The sequence below is a fragment of the Pituophis catenifer genome, unplaced genomic scaffold (assembly GCF_029215685.1).
Source record: "Pituophis catenifer annectens isolate HBS135680 unplaced genomic scaffold, rPitCat1.0.hap2 SCAF_3, whole genome shotgun sequence".
In the NCBI taxonomy this organism is placed as follows: Eukaryota; Metazoa; Chordata; class Lepidosauria; order Squamata; family Colubridae; genus Pituophis; species Pituophis catenifer.
In genome coordinates, this window is record NW_027256883.1 from 75252572 (window position 1) to 75270346 (window position 17775).

A 17775-nucleotide genomic window follows, 5' to 3' on the forward strand; every position below is an offset into this window, starting at 1 on the left:
GTCCCCGGCAGGTTGTGCCTCCTCTTCTTTCTCGGCCTCAGTTTCTTCTTTGGAGATCTAAGCGTCCTTGACCTGCCGCAGCGATGGGCCCCGGCCAGTTCCAACTCCAAAAGGCGCTTTGGGACACAATGTCTCCTTCCTCTCTCAGGGCGTTTTCGCCCTGAAAACAATCCCGGGACCGCTTCAAAGTCGATCCATCCCAACCATAAATATGAATGAAAAGCAACCAAGGGGAACGTCCTATCTTTTTTTTTTTTTTCCCGGTCCACCCTTCCTCGTCGTGGACCACCCACCCACCCGTCGGAGTCTGAAGCCCTGGCGGAGAAGCACGCAATTCCAAGGTCGAGAAAAGGCAGGTCAGCCGCACAACCGTGTGAGCCTCATCCGAGGCTGCAGCGGCGAAAAAGGCGAGAGTTGGCGCCCTCCCTCTGCGTCTTCTTTTCCCTCCCCCCCTCCCCTTTTCTTGAATGAAGAGCGAGGTGGGGCTAGAAGAAAGGCTGCCCCATTTGCCGAGCCTGAAGCGTTGGGAGCTCCCCTCCTCAGTCTCCTCCCCCCCGTGTGCGGCCGCATTGACTATGCCTTCCCCCGCCGCCGAGACCTCCCCATCGGCAGCTGGAGCCTCCGCGCCGAACGCAGCACATCCAATCTGGAGCCGACGCTGGAGAAGGAGGAGGCGCCTCGTGACTAGGAAGCTTTACGAGGCTGCCCGGGGTACCAAGGGCACCGGGGAGGGAGGGTGGTGGGGGGGAGGGGGGAATAATTAGGATCAATTAATACTTCAGACACCTCTTCTCTTTGCTTTTTTTTTTTTTTTTTTTTTTGCTTGAGACTTATTTGGCTCCTTCCCAATTATGGATGTGGGTCTGTCTGTCTGCCTGTCTGCCTCCTGGAGTTAAGCAGTGGAAGAAGGGAGGAGGGTGGGTGGTATAATTTCAGAGAATGATGATGATGGGTGATGGTGGTTTAGGGGTATTGGGTTCAAGATCCGTGGTCTGAATGAAACTACGTTGGTGGTGAAAAAAATCTATGGCCCTGGAGCACCCTACTTCATTCCAGAGCCTAAACTGAAAAATGCATTTCTCTGATGCTTTTCAGAATTTATTTTTACCCAAACCCTGCTGCCTCTGTTTTGGCTTGGTCTCCTTTTCTGAAGTTTCAGAACCAGGATTTGTGAGCTCTGACACATCTTTGGAAATGTCACCCAAACAGAAATCCAAGAAATATTTTTGGAAATCAAGCTAATTCAACAGGAGCTGAAGGCCTCTTTTGCTTCTTTATTTTTATTTTTTGGAATCCTCATCGAAAAATCCTTGTATTTAATATTTTAAGAAACCTGTGAAGTTTTTTGTTTGCTTTTTCTCCTGTAAGGACATTTGACAGGAAAGAACATTTCTAATTCAAGTAAGTATTTTCTACAGGGAATTTACTTCGTGTTAACTTTTCTTTAGGGAAAAAATAAAAGAGTTTTGTTAAACGTGCTTTACATGAATTTGCATTGGAAACTGCTCTAATCTGTAAATCATTTTGAAGGGCGGGAGGAGAATTGAAATGTATGCACAGCATCTTCTTCCCTATTCTAGATCAGCATCTAGAATGGAGGGAAAAAAAGCACCTGATTTTGAAAAAAGGTATTTGATCTTCTTTTTTCTTTTTAGATGTATTTTAACCCAAAGGAAGGAAGGATTCTGAACATTAATTTTGTAATAAATATTACATGTGGAATACAATATTGGCTTCATTTTAAATCTGATCTTCATCCCCTATCATATACGAAAGAAGAGACACTGGGAAGACAGAAATACATTTGAGATCTAAGGACTTCACCCCACCTCCACAAATGGAACTACACACAACAAAGCAACTGGATTCCATATAACACTGGCACTTATTATTACTGGCAGCTTTAATTTTTGGGTGGGGAGGGGGACATTTTGTCTTTCTTTTTATTCCCCTCCCAGCACTCTGTTGTAAATGATGGCTAATCCTGGGATAAGAGATTACAGTAACCGGGAGATAGTGCTGAGGTACATCCATTACAAGCTGTCACAGAAAGGATATGACTGGGTTGCCAGTGGAGACAGAGAAAATGTTTCTTCTGCTGTTGGGACCTTTCCTGCCCTTGGAGGACTGGTCCCTCTGCCTTCTGCTGCTGTTAGTAACTTGGCTGCCACTGAAGAACATCCTGTACCCCAAGTTGTTTATTCCACATTATGCCAAGCTGGTGATGAGTTTTCCCGAAGATATCAAAGGGACTTTACCCAGATGTCTGGTCAACTGCACTTGACTCCAGTCACTGCCAGAAGTCATTTCATGGCTGTTGTGGAAGAGCTGTTCCGAGACGGAGTAAATTGGGGAAGGATTGTGGCATTCTTTGAATTTGGTGGCATGCTGTGTGTGGAAAGTGTCAGTCGGGAGATGTCACCTCTTGTGGACAGTATTGCTGAATGGATGACTGAGTACATGAACAGGCACCTGCACAATTGGATCCAGGACAATGGAGGCTGGGTACGTGGCTGGTTGTGTCCTTTGACTGTGTTTGCTTTTCAAAATGTAGTAATCTCACTAGTTCAGGTTCACTTCACTGACATATTTGCAGTAGAATCAAGTGTGGCTTGCATGACTAGTATTTTCTGTTTGGGAACGTCATTGGTGTATTAATCTGTGTATAATGGTTTCAAGCAATTCAATTCTTGCAGACTAAATGCAACAGCCTGTTACCATAGAGTAGTTATTGAAATTTGTCATACTATTGACCTTCTGTTACCAGCATGATCATTTCAGGATAGAAAATACACCTTTTTTCACCATCCTGCTTACTTTGAATGAACATTAATTGTCCTATCAAGGTCAATGTAGAAAGTAATGTGTTCCAGCAATACGGACATGCAATCCCTTTTGGTTAACTGATGGCTGTATTGAGCTGTGCTCTTTCTGGTCAAAGGGAGTAAGTACTCCCTATCTTGTTTTAATCAACATTTAGTCACTGATGTCATTCACTGGTTGTGAAAGTTGCTGGTAAATGAGGTCACAAGCAGAGGAGAGAAAAGTTAGCAATGCAGCAGCTAATCATGGCATGTGCAGACATTTAAAAAAACAAACTTAGACCATGGGTGTCAAACTCGATCGTGTCATGTGACATATTGCAATATTTTTTGCGGAGCTGGGGTGGGCGTGGCCTGCGCGTGATGCATCTGGCCCGCGGGCCACCAGTTTGACACCTTGACTTAGACTGAAAAAAAGCAAAAAAACCCCAAACCCTGTCCAAAGTGGATTGTCATAGCATTGTAAAACCTTCATGTTTGTGATAGATTTCAGACTTTCACTTGCACAAAGATGGAATTCTGGAAAATATATTTCACAATACTTCAACTGTTTATGAACTTTTTCTAAGTTTGGAGTCCTTATTAAGTGTGTGGATAAATGTTCTTTATAAGAGCCACCTTAAGCAGTTAAGCTTACATAAAACAGCTTATACAAGTAAAGAAATTTGGAAATATGTCTGGGATAGCAAAGATATAACAACATTTTTATTTATTTTTAGCATGATGTTATTTGACTAATATTCAGGTGCATTTCCTTTAATTAGTTCTTTGATTGTTTATTGTGATAATTTTTAGAATATTTGAATTCTACATTGTGGGTAGAGATCTGTGTTTGTCTATGTGTCTAAACAACATGAGTCTAATTGTACTTTTTCTGAATAATAATTTTTTTAGTCAGATGAGGTGCTAACTAATTTACTTTAAAAGTATGTGGATTCAGGAAGGAACCATTTTTTTTAAAAATAATGGTATCTTTTCCCACCTGTTACAATATAAACTAAATATCTTTGTACAGATAAATATTGTCTTCTTAACTCTGACATGTTATCATCTTGGATAATCATATTAAACTGATTGGCTTTATTTGTTAGATTCAGTGCACAAGTAGAAAGTCTGCATGTTAAAATGAATTATATAAGAATCAAAGTAGAATTAGAAACAGGCAGAAAAGGGGTACAAAGGTGATTTACTTGGATTTTATAATCAACTATAACACCCATTTCCTCCTCAAAAAAATTAGGAAATCCTAAAAAGAATAGCAATGTTGAGTTAAGAGTATATGTCATTTTTCCCTTCTTATGAAAGAAATTGGGATGTTTGAAGAAATTAGAAGACAAGTTGTAAACCAACAAAAATACCCAAGACATATTTATTGAGTCAGTTGGGTCTAGAAAGTGAAGCCTTTATATTACTCAAATCAATCATATCCTCATCACATATTATACATGGAGTAACTGTCCATTTTGAAATTCCCTGGGTTTTCATTTTGAATCAATTTAGCATCTTTTTCATATTACAGTTAATAATGTATGCATTATCTCTATTTATACCAGGAATATAACATGACAGACTAGCAGCCTAATCCTATACCTAGTGTTGCCTACATTGTTTAGGAGAGAATAAATAGATATATACCTTCATGCAGCTTTGCTACCCATAATCAGATGCATGTTATGTATTTTTAGTTGGAAAACCCTAGTGCAAATATTAGATATAGTATTTCAAGAGCTTGCACACACACAGAACCTAAAAACAGAGCCATACAGTACTTGGAAGAACATAACAAAAGCAAGCTGAGAGTTAAGAAATACCAAACCAAATCCAAATCCAAATCCAAATTTTGTTGAGCTCTTATTGCTCAACAAAAGGCAAGGAGAGGACAATGTAAAACCCTCTTGAAAGATCATTCTTCTGGTAGCAGATGCTACTGCAGAAGACTCTCTTATCCATGTTCCGACCAGTTTAACATCTCATAGTCATTTGTTAATGAACAACCAATCTATAATTTTTTTCTAGTTACTCCTTCAAGATTTCCATACTCCTGGAAATGAGTTGAAAATATAGAGAACTGGGTGTCATTCTCATGTGATGTGACATACCATCAGATTACCTCTCAGAATGATTTCATGTAGAAGTTTAAAACATACCACAGAAAGCAATGGGCCAAATATAAGTTACAATGCCTCAGCAGTATCAGAAAGTAGTTAACTTACTGCAGAGCAATCCCCCAATGTTCTCATCTAGCTAACTGCCTTAGAAGGAGACCTGATCAACAGTATTGAATATCATCAAAAGGGTCAGCATAATCAACAGAGTATAGCAATAGCATTTAGACTTATATACCGCTTCATAGTGCTTTACAGCAGTGGTCCCCAACCCCCGGTCCGCGGACCGGTGCCGGGCCGTGGAGTACCTGGCACCGGGCCGCGCAGCGGCCGGGGGACATGAACGCTGCAGCGCAAAGGCTCCTGGGCCGTGCGCAATGGGCCGTGCGCAAAAGCTCCTGGGCCGTGCCCCCACCCCTGCGCGCGCTCAGCGGGCCGCGGTGATAAAAAGGTTGGGGACCACTGCTTTACAGCATTCTCTAAGCAGTTTACCGAGTCATCCTATTGCTCCCAAACTCTCTGGGTTCTCATTTACCAATCTCAGAAGGATAGAAAGCTGAGTCAACCTTCAGCAGGTCAAGATCAAACCACTGGCAGTCAGCAGAATTAGCCTGCAATACTGCATTCTAACCACAGCTGCGCTACCACAGCTCATCATTTTTTCCTCTTTTTTTTCTAAATTAGAAAGAAATACATAGTTGGACAGTTACTATTTCCTTTAGATCTTCCTGAAAAATGCAAAATGCGACTAATTATTATCCAAAATAATTTAACATAAGCTTTAGCCACACTCTTTTATTAAAGTGAGAATGGTCTCCTTCAAGAATCATCCACAATATCTATTAACACAGTTAGTCAAGTAATCTTTGGCAATTTCATTTATTTGCTTGTATGTTAGATTTATTTTTCATATCTATGGAGATTCACAGTCATCTAGGTCATGGTTGTCCCAAAGATGCTTTTTCAAGAGGCAACTGGACTTTCTTTGAAAACATTTCACTTCTCATCCAAGAAGCTTCTTCAGCTCAAATTTATTTTTCACCTTTCCTCTTGAAGTTCAAGATCGAGTACCTGGCACTCTCATCTCCAATTTTTTCCCTACATCATCTGGGACCAGATTAGACAAAGGCTGGCCCAAGGTCATCCAATCAATATTCGTATAGTAGATTTCAACTTGGGTTTTCTTAGTTCTAATCCAGCACAATATTCGTTACACTATACCACACATTAACAGCCAGGTAGGGAAAATCCAAGCAAGTTGGCCACTCCAGCCAATTTAACCACATTTTAAAGCAGCAAAATTCTGTATCATTTATTAAAACTGCACGATCAGGGATCCTCTCAAAATCTATCCTTTGCTTGGAGATTTAATTTTGAGAAAGCAGGAGCAATGTAACTTTCAAAGTATAGCACAAACATTTGACATTGAACTGCTGAAGATTCACCTGTAGTCTCTGCAGGGTTCAGAATGCAAGAAATGGTTCACTTGGCCGGATGACATTGTGCTGAAGCAGTAGATTGAGAGAAAAATAAATCTTTTGCTTCTTCTACTGCTATGGCATAAGCTTCAACAAGAGCTTATTCATGTGTGTCAAATATGGCCTTAATCTTTACCAGTGCACTTCTAATTGTATTCCCAACTCTTTCATTTTCTTCACCATCTGTCAGAAAGAAATAATCAATTGGAGTGACTGTGTTAACTACCTAGGTCCTAGACAGTCTATCTAATAATTGTGCAATGATGCCATGTCACATGTTGTCATTTCAACAGCCCTATTACAGATCCTATGCTAAAATACCATTTTCAGGTTGACACATTTATCTCTTAGTCATCAAATGCATTGCAATCCATCTGATGGCCATATCACGAAAGATAGGGGAATAATTTGAATTAACACATGTGTTGTGTATCAGAATTGACTTCCTTTAAATTAAATTAACATAATTTCTATACCTGGCATATCTTAACTTTAACTTTGGAAATACTTGTTCTCCTAGAGAACAGCTTTTCTTCTACCCCAAAACTAGTTTTTATCACTAGATGAAACAAAAACACATGACTTGCTTTCTGGGTGGCACAAGAGAGCACAAATTATTTGCATGCCAATTTAAAATACCACAGTATTAATTTTGCAAAAAAAAAAAACATTAGTAGCAATAGAAACTGAGTATTAGCTGTCTTGCTTCAAAGCTGCTAATAAGTAGGTTTTCCTGCATTGGGAAAAATAAATGTTTTCCAATTGTATCATTTGATGTTAATTGGTAGCGGCTGTGATTTCCCCCTTTTGCCCACTCCCTCTTCTAGAGAATTACTTTTTCTAGAAGTGATGAAAGCTGATCAGCCATTTATACATTAGAAATTTGACTTTGGTAGATACGGAGTGTGATTAACATCGAGTTTATATTTTTCTTGGAAGAGTCATCGTTTGACAAGTCAAGTGTGGAGATACTAGATAGATTGCATATTAGGAATGCTTGGTTATAGCCTAACATATGGCTCTTTTTTGCAGGGTTCAGATGTGCCAAAAAGATTAAATTTTAGATTCTGCTTTAGCAGCCCATCAGAGAAAGCTTGTTTTTGCTTCCATTACATAGCCTTTTAAATGTTGTTTTAACTGGAGGATGTTCATCTAATAATGTTCATCTAATAATAGTAATACTAGAGCTGTATTTTGGAAAGTCTTAGAGTGCTCTTCCTGGCTGTGCTGAGTACAGGGGACTAATTGCTCATTAAACATTTATTGAATAACTATTAATTGGTTCTTCTTATGAGTTTACCATATCTGCTATTTTCAAAGTCCATGTGCATGCCGTTATGTATGGAGTCAAAATGCATCACTTATACACAAGAGGGAGGTATTGGCAGAGTTCAAGGAATTTGAAGGCTTATAGAATTAAAGAAGTCATTAGGAAAAAACATCTCTTCTGAGGTAATTATTATCATTATGAGGAGGGAAAGAAAACTTTAAAAAAGTGCTTGTTCATCATAGAATTCTGATGGTTTGTTGAAATAAAACGAGAAAATCAGAAGGGATAGGGAATAGGGATGGGGACATGCCAGAATCTCAACCAAGAAGCACTTCACACTTCAACAGTTTCTTGCATTTGTATATACAAATATATAATAGTGATTTCAGTTTTCTGTGAACTGTTCCTGATGTAACCAGAGTAATATAATCTACGCCCCAGAGCAGTGTGTCTCAACCCTGGGACTTTAAAACGTGTGGACTTCAACTCCCAGAATACTCCAGCCAACATAGGAGTTGAAATCCACACATCTTAAAGGTCCCAGAGTTGAGGGAAGTCTGAGGAATCCTGAATCTTGCTGAAGTACAAAATGTACAAAGAAGAGAAAAATTTCAAAAGGAATACATGGCCATTAATTACTGGGGGGAGGGGTTGAAATAAAAAAAAGAAAAAATGGAAAAAATAATGCAATAGAGCAGTGGAAGCATTGCAGTCTACATTCTATTTTTGTTTTAGGTCCTGTACACTTAGGAGATTTTAGTGAGAACTTTATTAAAAGCATTCTGTGATGCTGAACAAAAGGTTGTAATATCCCTAGGTCTTCCAATAGCTGCTGAAATCCTAAAAAGAAAATGAGTAATAATAATCTTTAAGATTACTTGATGTAGATGTATCTTCTCACCTTGTTTGGGGACTCTCTTTCAGTTTGTGTTCACAATTGAGAAGTGTTTTAAGTAATATCCTTTGATTTCCTCATGCCCCTGGTAAGTGGAACTTGTGTTCTATGTATTCAACTGGCTGTGAATTTCTTTGGTTTTTTTATTTGTTTTTTTGTTTTTCTGTTTTGTTTTTGTTCTGGAAGACTGTTGAAGAGGAGACAGATATGTTTGATGAATCCAGGCTTATCAAGACAATATTTAAACTAGCATGTCTTTCAACTGGTTTCCTTCTGCAGTTGTTCCTATGAATAGACTCAACAAATAAAAACTGTTTTTGAGCTGTGAAAGTTATACAGTATAACTTTCCTCAATTCTTCATTGATAATCAGTTTGGCCATTTATATATTTACCTATTTCTCTCTTCACATACACCTGGGGGAGCCCAGATACCAGAAGCTAATTGGTTAATTTGTGATTGTAATCTCAAATTATTGGAAACAGATTGTGTCTTTACGTTTTTCCCTAGATCCTTCTGAATCCATTATGTAACTTGTTGGGTCTTGTGTGGTTTAACAGAGGATGGGGAGTACCTTTAAAACAAGTAAAGATTTTTAAATATTTACTTGTTTCTATATTTAGAACTTTAAACTGCAGATTTGATAGTTCACAATGTAGTATTATGACTCTGTTGATAAAGTAATGTTTATGCATATACACACACATACATACCAAAATGCTATTCCCTTTCAAAGTAAGCAACATTATGCAAAGTGAAGAAAAGGGGTATGTTGTAGTAAGCAAAATAAATTAAAGGCAGAAGATAACACCCAGCTGTACATCTCCACCCCAGGCCACCCCAACGATGCCCTTGAAGTGATGTCCCAGTGCCTGGAGGCCGTGCGGGCCTGGATGGGGAGAAACAGGCTCCGACTCAACCCCTCCAAGACCGAGTGGCTGTGGCTTCCGGCGTCCCGATATAGCCAGCTGACGCCATCGCTGGCTATTGGGGGCGAATCACTCGCCCCCACGGAGAGGGCTCGTAACTTGGGCGTCCTCCTGGACGCACGGCTGTCTTTAGAAGATCATTTGACGGCCGTGGCCAGGAGGGCTTTTTATCAGGTCCGCCTGATACGCCAGTTACGCCCCTTTCTAGATCGGGACTCCCTACGCACAGTCACTCAGGCACTTGTCACTTCCCGCCTGGACTACTGCAACGCTCTCTACATGGGGCTCCCCCTGGGGTGCACCCGGAGGCTCCAGCTGGTCCAGAACGCGGCCGCGCGGGGGATTATGGGGGCGACGAGGCGCTCCCATGTAACACCTCTCCTGCGCGAGCTGCACTGGCTCCCGGTGGTCTTCAGGGTGCGCTTCAAGGTGTTGGTGACCACCTTTAAAGCGCTCCATGGCTTAGGGCCGGGGTACTTACGAGACCGCCTTCTGCCACCAATAGCCTCCCACCGGCCAGTACGCTTGCACAGAGTGGGCCTCCTCAGGGTGCCGTCCGCCAGACAATGTCGGCTGACGACTCCCAGGGGGAGAGCCTTCTCTGTGGCGGCGCCCACCCTCTGGAACAACCTCCCCCCAGAGATACGTACAATAACAGACCTCTGGATTTTTCGTCGGGCCCTGAAAACCCATTTATTTCAACTAGCTGGGCTGGCTTGAGTTAAATTTTAAATTGATTTTAAATTGGGTTGTTTTAATTTACGGCCAAAATATTTAATTATTTTAAACTGCTTTTAAATTTTGTATGTATTGTTTTTTACTTTGGCTGTTCACCGCCCTGAGTCCTATTTGGAGAAGGGCGGTATAGAAATAAGAACAAACAAACAAACAAACAAACAAACAAACAAACAAACAAATAAAATACAAGGAAAGGAAATCTAAACCTAGTTTACTCCCAACATTATTCACTACAGCTGTCTATACTTTTCTATCCTTGCAATCCATTCTTACTTCTATCATGTCCATTTACTAATTCGTATGTAGTCTTCTACTTTTAAAATATCCCCAATTAATACATTTCTAATGACTTTTAAAAAAATCTTTATTTAGTTTTATATTCAACATAAAGCGAAGAATTATAAAAGCAGAATATGACTCATTTAATTGTTTAAATTGTTTTACTCCTAGCTCATTGTTGCACTGATCAGTATGCATACACTTTATTTCCAAGCATACCGTTCTTACCCCATTCACCTATCATCCTTCAGCTCAATAACAGCACAACCATGTTCCATAATTCAACTCCTACTATTATTTTTGCATTCACACAAATTTCTTTTCTTTTGGTATTAGGGACCGATAACAACATTCTTTGGAACATGAAGAAGAGATAGTCGCATAACTACTCCATAAGCAATCCGCATTCACATTTTAACATTTCAATAATTATGTCATCTTTATTTTCTTCACTATCTATTCTTCATTCTTACGGTTTTTCAACAGTCTCACCACATTTATGGCTTCCTTTTCATTATTTTTTTTGTTTGATTATGTCTTTCATGTCCATTTAAACCTATAAAATATTTCTTTCAACATTCATCCATTTTATTTTCTTCCCAAATACTTCTGCCACTTTTGTTTTTAAATGTGTTCACCTTCGTATAGTTTGCTTGTGTAAAGTCTACTGCTTTTCACCCACTTCAAAAATAATTTTATTTATATCAAAATTGTTCCATATTTTTCAGCCTCTTTTTATCTTAAGTTTTCTTGGGTTTTTTGGATACTTTGCAATTCTCCTTTTCTCTATGAAAATATATATTTTTTCATTTTTCATATTTCATTTATTGAAATATTCATTTACTGCAGAAATCATGCATCTTCTCATATGATTTTTACTATGATGGTATTCCAACATCTTTTTCATAGTTACTATAATGCCACATGCCTATTTGGTATTTTGGTAGGATAATATTTCTCAGGAACGTGGTGGCTCAGTGGCTAAGATGCTCAGCTTGTCAGTCGAAAGGTTGGCAGTTCAGGGGTTCAAATCCCTAGTGCTACATAATGGGGTGAGTTCCTGTTACATGCCTGAGCTTCTGCCAACCTAGAAGTTCGAAAGCACGTAAAAAATGCAAGTAGATAAATAGGGACCACTTTGATGGGAAGGTAACAGCATTCTGTGCACCTTTGGCATTTAGTCATGCCGGCCACATGACCACGGAGACATCTTCAGGCAGTGCTGGCTCTTCGGCTTTGAAACGGAGATGAGCACCGCCCCCTAGAGTCGGGAACAACTAGCACGTATGTGTGAGGGGAACCTTTACTTTAATATTTTTCACTTTATTGCAGAGAGCTGCTGCATCATTTTTCCTCTTGTCTAATTTATATTCATTTTGCTGGAAGATTAAGATTCCTTCTAATACTTTTTCATAAAAGACTTTAGCTTCCTCTTCCTGTAGTTGATTTAGCTTCTTTCCATCCATGTCCTTTTCCCTCCAAATTCCATCCTTTACTTCACCATTCTGTCCCAATTCTCTCATTATTTGCCACATATCATTTGTTTGTTTGTGATCTTATCATAAATACACATATTCATTATACATTCAAATATACTCAGTATGGTAGAAACCATGCCATGTTCTTAGTGTCAGTTAGTCCTTTAGCCCATAAACAGTGGACATAGTATTTGAATAAACTTTTGTCTGCTTTTCTACTGTTAGAATTAACTGTTGTATACTTATAATGAACTCTTCTAAAATAGTTGGCTGTAGTACTCTGTGAAGTTTTAAGATAAAAAGCTATTCACAACTTTTTAAAAATGTATACGAAAGCAAAGAGTCCAAATGTCCCCTGTGTTCTAATAATTCAGTTCTAGTGACTAATACTAGTTAATGTGTTCAGGTAGGAGAAGTGTTTATTGAAGGATCTTGTATCACCCAGGATCTTTGGGTTTTGATTTCCTACAGGAATCTCTCCCAATCTGCTGTTCTTCATTCTTGGCTCATGTCCTTTAAAGAACTAGGGTTTTGTTCTGTTTTGTTTTGTTTTTTTCTCAATGCCAAGCTTCTATGAACATTCCACTTAACACAAAATTGCAAATATTTGGCAACCTCTTTTCCATAGGCATTCAATATCCATAGCATGTAGAATATTGAGTAGTATCGATATTAGGGTGAAGAGAACAGATTCTAGAAATCTACAGAGAGTGAAAGATACAACAGGCAAATCCCCTTTTCTGCCCTAGGACTCTGAAAAAATCTGTGAAATTTTTTAATCTCCATGAGAAGAACTTCAGGATCCTGCTCATGAAGAATATAAATGTTTTGTTCTTTATATTCCAATTTTAATACATCGAATTTTAATATCCCACACGAGTCTCTGTAATTTATCCAGTTAAGTCCTGGATGAATAAATTTTGGTTGCTTCTGATTCTTGCCTTATGCTAAATCAGACTGTTGGCTTATCTAGTCTAGCGGTGTCAACTCTGACAGTGGTTAAGAATGGGAATTTTAGTCCTACCTGAGAATACCAGAGACTTAAACTTAGGATCTTTTTGTAATCAGAAAGAATTATGCTGTAATAATGCTGCAGTTTTATAATCACAAGGCATTGTGATTTGTATCTGTTTGTAAAAGAGAGTGGGAGTACAAAACTCAGTTGAAAAAGTGCTTTTAGAGTCATATGCTTACCCTGCTGACTTTATGTTTGGCTTGTTTTTACATGCTTTTATTCTGCTATTGCTAAATTGCAGTTCTCTTTTGTTCCAGTTGACTGACTGCCTAATGTGCTTTCCAACTCTCTGTTGTGCTTTCTAGTCATGACGCAGTTCCAGTCTCCTAAATGTCAATGGTCAGAGAGTACCATAAGAAATTGCAGCTGCATGCACCGTCCATTCCCCCTCCCCCTTTTTTCCCCCTGTTCGATTTTAACTTGAAAATCACACACATATACAGAGACATCGTGCATTGGCCCACCGTGTTTCAACATTTTTATCTTAGTCTCTCTCTGGACCTGAAGTTCAGCCATCCTACGATTCAGTTGAATGCATTTTTAATCATGATAGCAAATAGAGGTGTCTTTGTTGTTTCAGAGATGAAGTGTGTGGAGTTGAAAGCCTTACTGAGATTCTGTAATTGCACCTTTCTCATTCAGCTAATAATTCTCAATTTATTAAATACGATGGGAAGTTTTTAGTGGGCTACGGATGAAATCTGCAGAAATTAAATGTAAGACTTGTAAGTCAACATTTCCATCCACATAAGAATAGAGTAAATAAAACATAACTTTGCAAGTGTTTGCATATACAGAGATGGTGTAATACTAGCTCATAGAAAAGGAGAATCATGTTTGGGAAAAAAATATTTCAGGAAGAATAAAGAAAGATATGGATGGGAGGCTTGTGCTGCAAATGGTTGGAAAGAACATTATTAATAAATATAAATTAAATTGCCTTATTTGACAACACAATGAATATTTCTTATTAGAGAAAGAGATAGGGCCAGTCACTTTCAGTTTGTTGTAAGCTATTATTCAAGAAACAGTTGTACCCAGATAAATAATTCAATCATACCAAATGGCAGAGGGGCTTGGTTATTATGTATGGAGCCTTGAGCAGCCATAAGATTTCATTTCCTGGCCAAGAATATAATTCCTAAATGACCAATCAGTTATTCAACTTGAGTGATAAACTCCTTCTTTTGATGTTTGTGGTCTATTATACATCTCTTTCCTTTCTCACACAAACTGGAAAATAGGGTTTATGCATCATTTATAATCTTCATGCAGCAAATGCTGGTTCTGTGGGACTGTGACCAAACAGTAATAAATACCTTAGCTATGAGAAGGGAATTGAGCTTTTTGGCAACAAAGATACTGTTTTTCAGAGCCATTTTGGCACCATGTTTTTCATTCTGTGTCTAGCAAAATGATAGACTGAGATATGCAGCATTATAAGTCTTTTCTTCAGAAGCTGAATATCATCTATGAATATTTGGCATATGCATATGTTGATGATGAGTTGTTAAGAGTTTTACCGTACTCTGATTTTTTTGACTTCATTAATAATCTAAAAAATGTTTTTTGAAAATGGCATTGCTAGACAGTTTCTTTTTAAATGTCCTGCAAATTCATTTTTCCTTCCAAGTAGCAGCACTGTTGAAATAATACTGTGATTAACATTATAGATCCATTCTATTTTTAGTTTAATCATACTCATTTGGAGGTATGCTAGATAAATAATTTTTTCTAGGAATATAGAAAAGTGCTTCTCAAAACTATTCATTTTTTTCCCCCAATTGTTTCCGATTCTGGAAAAAAGTTTCTCCAGTTTTCTTGGCAAGATTTTTCAAAAGAGGTTTGTCATTGCCTCCTTACTAGAGCTGACAGAAAGTGACTAGCACAAAATACCCCAGCTGGCTTTGTACCTAAGGTGGAACTAGAACTCACAGCCTCCTAGATTCTAGCCTTATTCAAACTCATTACTTGACTATCAATAGTGTCTCAAGATTTCACATTTTTCCAGACCCAAGATATTGAACTAAGGACATTATAAAGACAAGCCATGTATGCTAAACACTGTACTAAAGGATTTCTTAATTTTCTTGACTTGTATAATACTTCCACAACAAGTAACAAGCTAAAATTAAACACATTAGCAGGGACAATCTATGCATAGTGGTTATATTTCTCATTTAAGCTAGTTAAGTAATTCATCCATTAAGGCTGGTGGGACAAGTTAAATAATTCAGCCAACTTAATTTTCTTAAACAAATTCATTATCCACACCCACCGGCAACATTATTGGAAAGTTTTGAGGATAGGTAATATATGTTTGTGTATCAAACAGCCAGTCGATTCAAATGTTGAGCAGTGCCAGGTGATTTGTTATTTTGGAAATATCTGTTTTGACTATTATGTGTTATTAGTCATTTGGGGCTTCTACTATATTAGTTAAACATTGAAGCTCACTACCATAGATTACTGAGTTCAAAGATACAAATTACACTGGTTTCAATTCAATCCGATTCAATTAAATCTTTGTTGCTCTTCTCTGCCCTCATTCCAGTTCCTCAGCATCCTTTTCGTATTGTGCTACAAAGTGATAGGCAAGTGAAATAAAATTATTAAACAATGTAAAATAAAATCTTGATCTACCAGACCTCAGTACAACAAACTTCTCATTGAATGAACCAGTGTACTACACACCTCATAAAGCAATAGATGCAAAAGATGCAAATTGGAACAAGTGATGTTATTTGTATTATTTGCATAATGGCATCATAAACATAGCTTTATGAATAATAGATATCTCTCTCCTAGTTACTCCAGTAAAACACGTATTCACTATAACATGTTCTCCTGAGAAGCAGATAACACATACTGTAGGTAGGTATGATATATTCCAGACAGAATTATCTTCCCCAAGTCAGAAGATACAAGACCCAAAAGACTACTGAAGGCTGAATGCACTTCTGGATGAGTTATTATCTCTTGTTTCTTTTGGGTGAAGACATGGCCTACCATCCACTTATTACAGGAGCTGTGAAGTTTAACCAATAAGTAGATAAAATGGAAAAAAAGAATAATGTCATATTTCTGCAGCAGGTTCATATATAAAAATCTTTCTGTTGCTTTCTTTATAACAAGCAATATTGTATGTTCTTGTAGTCCCCCTAATAGAGTATTGAAGCACTGTGTTCTCCTATTGTGTTAAATTATTGTAATTTAACACAATAAACAGGAACAGAATTGCTTCTTGGTGACAGGAGGAACCTAGGGAATCAGAAAGAGTGTAAACTTTTCTTCAGCACTTGAATCACTCCTCTAATGGGATGGCAATGAAATAAGATTATTCTGTGGTACAGAGGGTACAACTTCTGTTGGTTTGAGGGTCACAGCAGGCTTTGTGTGACATAATGCTTTCTAAACCAGATGGAACCAAGGCTACTTTGGGAAGATTAGTGCATTAATTTTAAGATGCCTATTTCTGTTTTTTTTTCTTTTTTGAATTTTTTCTTTTTTAAATAATAATTACATCTTCAATTAAACATCTTCATATTGCCCATACTATCATTGTCTCCTTCACTTGTTCATCTTCCAATTTAATTCCCAATAAGTAGCTATACATTTTCTTTATCAATTTTTCTTCTGTCCCTGTTAATATCTTCTCTAATTCTGTTAATTCATTATAAAAACCGTATAATGTAACATCTTTCTCATATCTAGAATGTATCTGCACTTGTGAGTACCATGCCATATCAATCCCTTGATTGCTTAATTCTTGTTTAGTTTTGAGTTCCCCCTTTTCATTGAAAATATATTTGTACCTAACAATATTTTCTATGTTAATAACATTTGGGTGAATCAGTGCTTCCATTGTTGATAGCCAAACTGGTATCCTCAAGTAATGTTGTTCTCTAATTTTCTCCCACACTAACAATAATGCATTCCTAATATAATGTCTTTGAAAGTAACCATGTATTTTTTCCCCCCATGCCACAAGAAGACACCTATTTCATCCTCTAAGCAAAGCTGTGACAATTCTCCTCCAGCCACATTTTTGCATCTTTGAAATAGACAACTTTTCCTTCTGGTTGATAAATACTTTAGATATCAGGCACTTTTGGAAAGGTGCATAATCAGTTTTGTATTTCCTTTTGTTGTCAATACAAATTTACCATGGTTTTTGACAGGGGGAATTTCTCCAATCTGATTTGCTATTCAGTTTGGAGAACTTGCTCCAAAATGACTCAGTCTTTGAGTTTGAGATACTTAGAAATAGTCCAGTCCAACTCATTGTCTGCATCTGGAGTGAAATTAGGAAAAAAAATGAACTCTTCTTCCATAATTTAGCATGGAAAAACATAAAAAGGTATAATATTATTGATATTAGTCAGAAATAGGACTATATATACTGTATATGGAAATGCTAAATTTTTGTAAGAATATGAAGCTTGCTGAATTATTGGATTGGGTTTTGAGCCATGTTCCTTTTTATCAGATTGTTTTTTAAAGCTAAAATTTTCTATGGGTTGAGTTCACTCTTAGTGATTAAATGGACACATCCACCTATAAATTTTCTTGAAGAATTGATTTACTAATGTCTTCTACATTGCTGTCCTTTGGAGAAGACTAGAATTCTTGTAACTGGAACTTTATGGAACTGTGAAGGTTCAAAGCCATTTTTTTCCTAGTATGGCAAGAGAAAAACCTGTTTTGAATTACCCTACTCTGCTTCATTATCTAAATCAAATGTGATCCATAGTCTCTGGATCAATT

At 37.8% G+C, this 17775-nt stretch overlaps 1 protein-coding gene across 1 annotated transcript in view; it reads left to right on the forward strand.

The window, feature by feature from the left end:
* Window positions 1–1223: 1223 nt before the first annotated feature.
* Window positions 1224–17775, forward strand: part of BCL2 (BCL2 apoptosis regulator) — a 132746-nt gene continuing 116194 nt past the window's right edge. Inside the window, exons 1-2 of the mRNA XM_070942561.1 lie at window positions 1224–1401; window positions 1656–2505. Of these exons, the coding sequence (XP_070798662.1) occupies window positions 1972–2505 (534 nt within the window). The 5' untranslated portion in view covers window positions 1224–1401; window positions 1656–1971. The remainder of the gene's footprint in view (window positions 1402–1655; window positions 2506–17775) is intronic.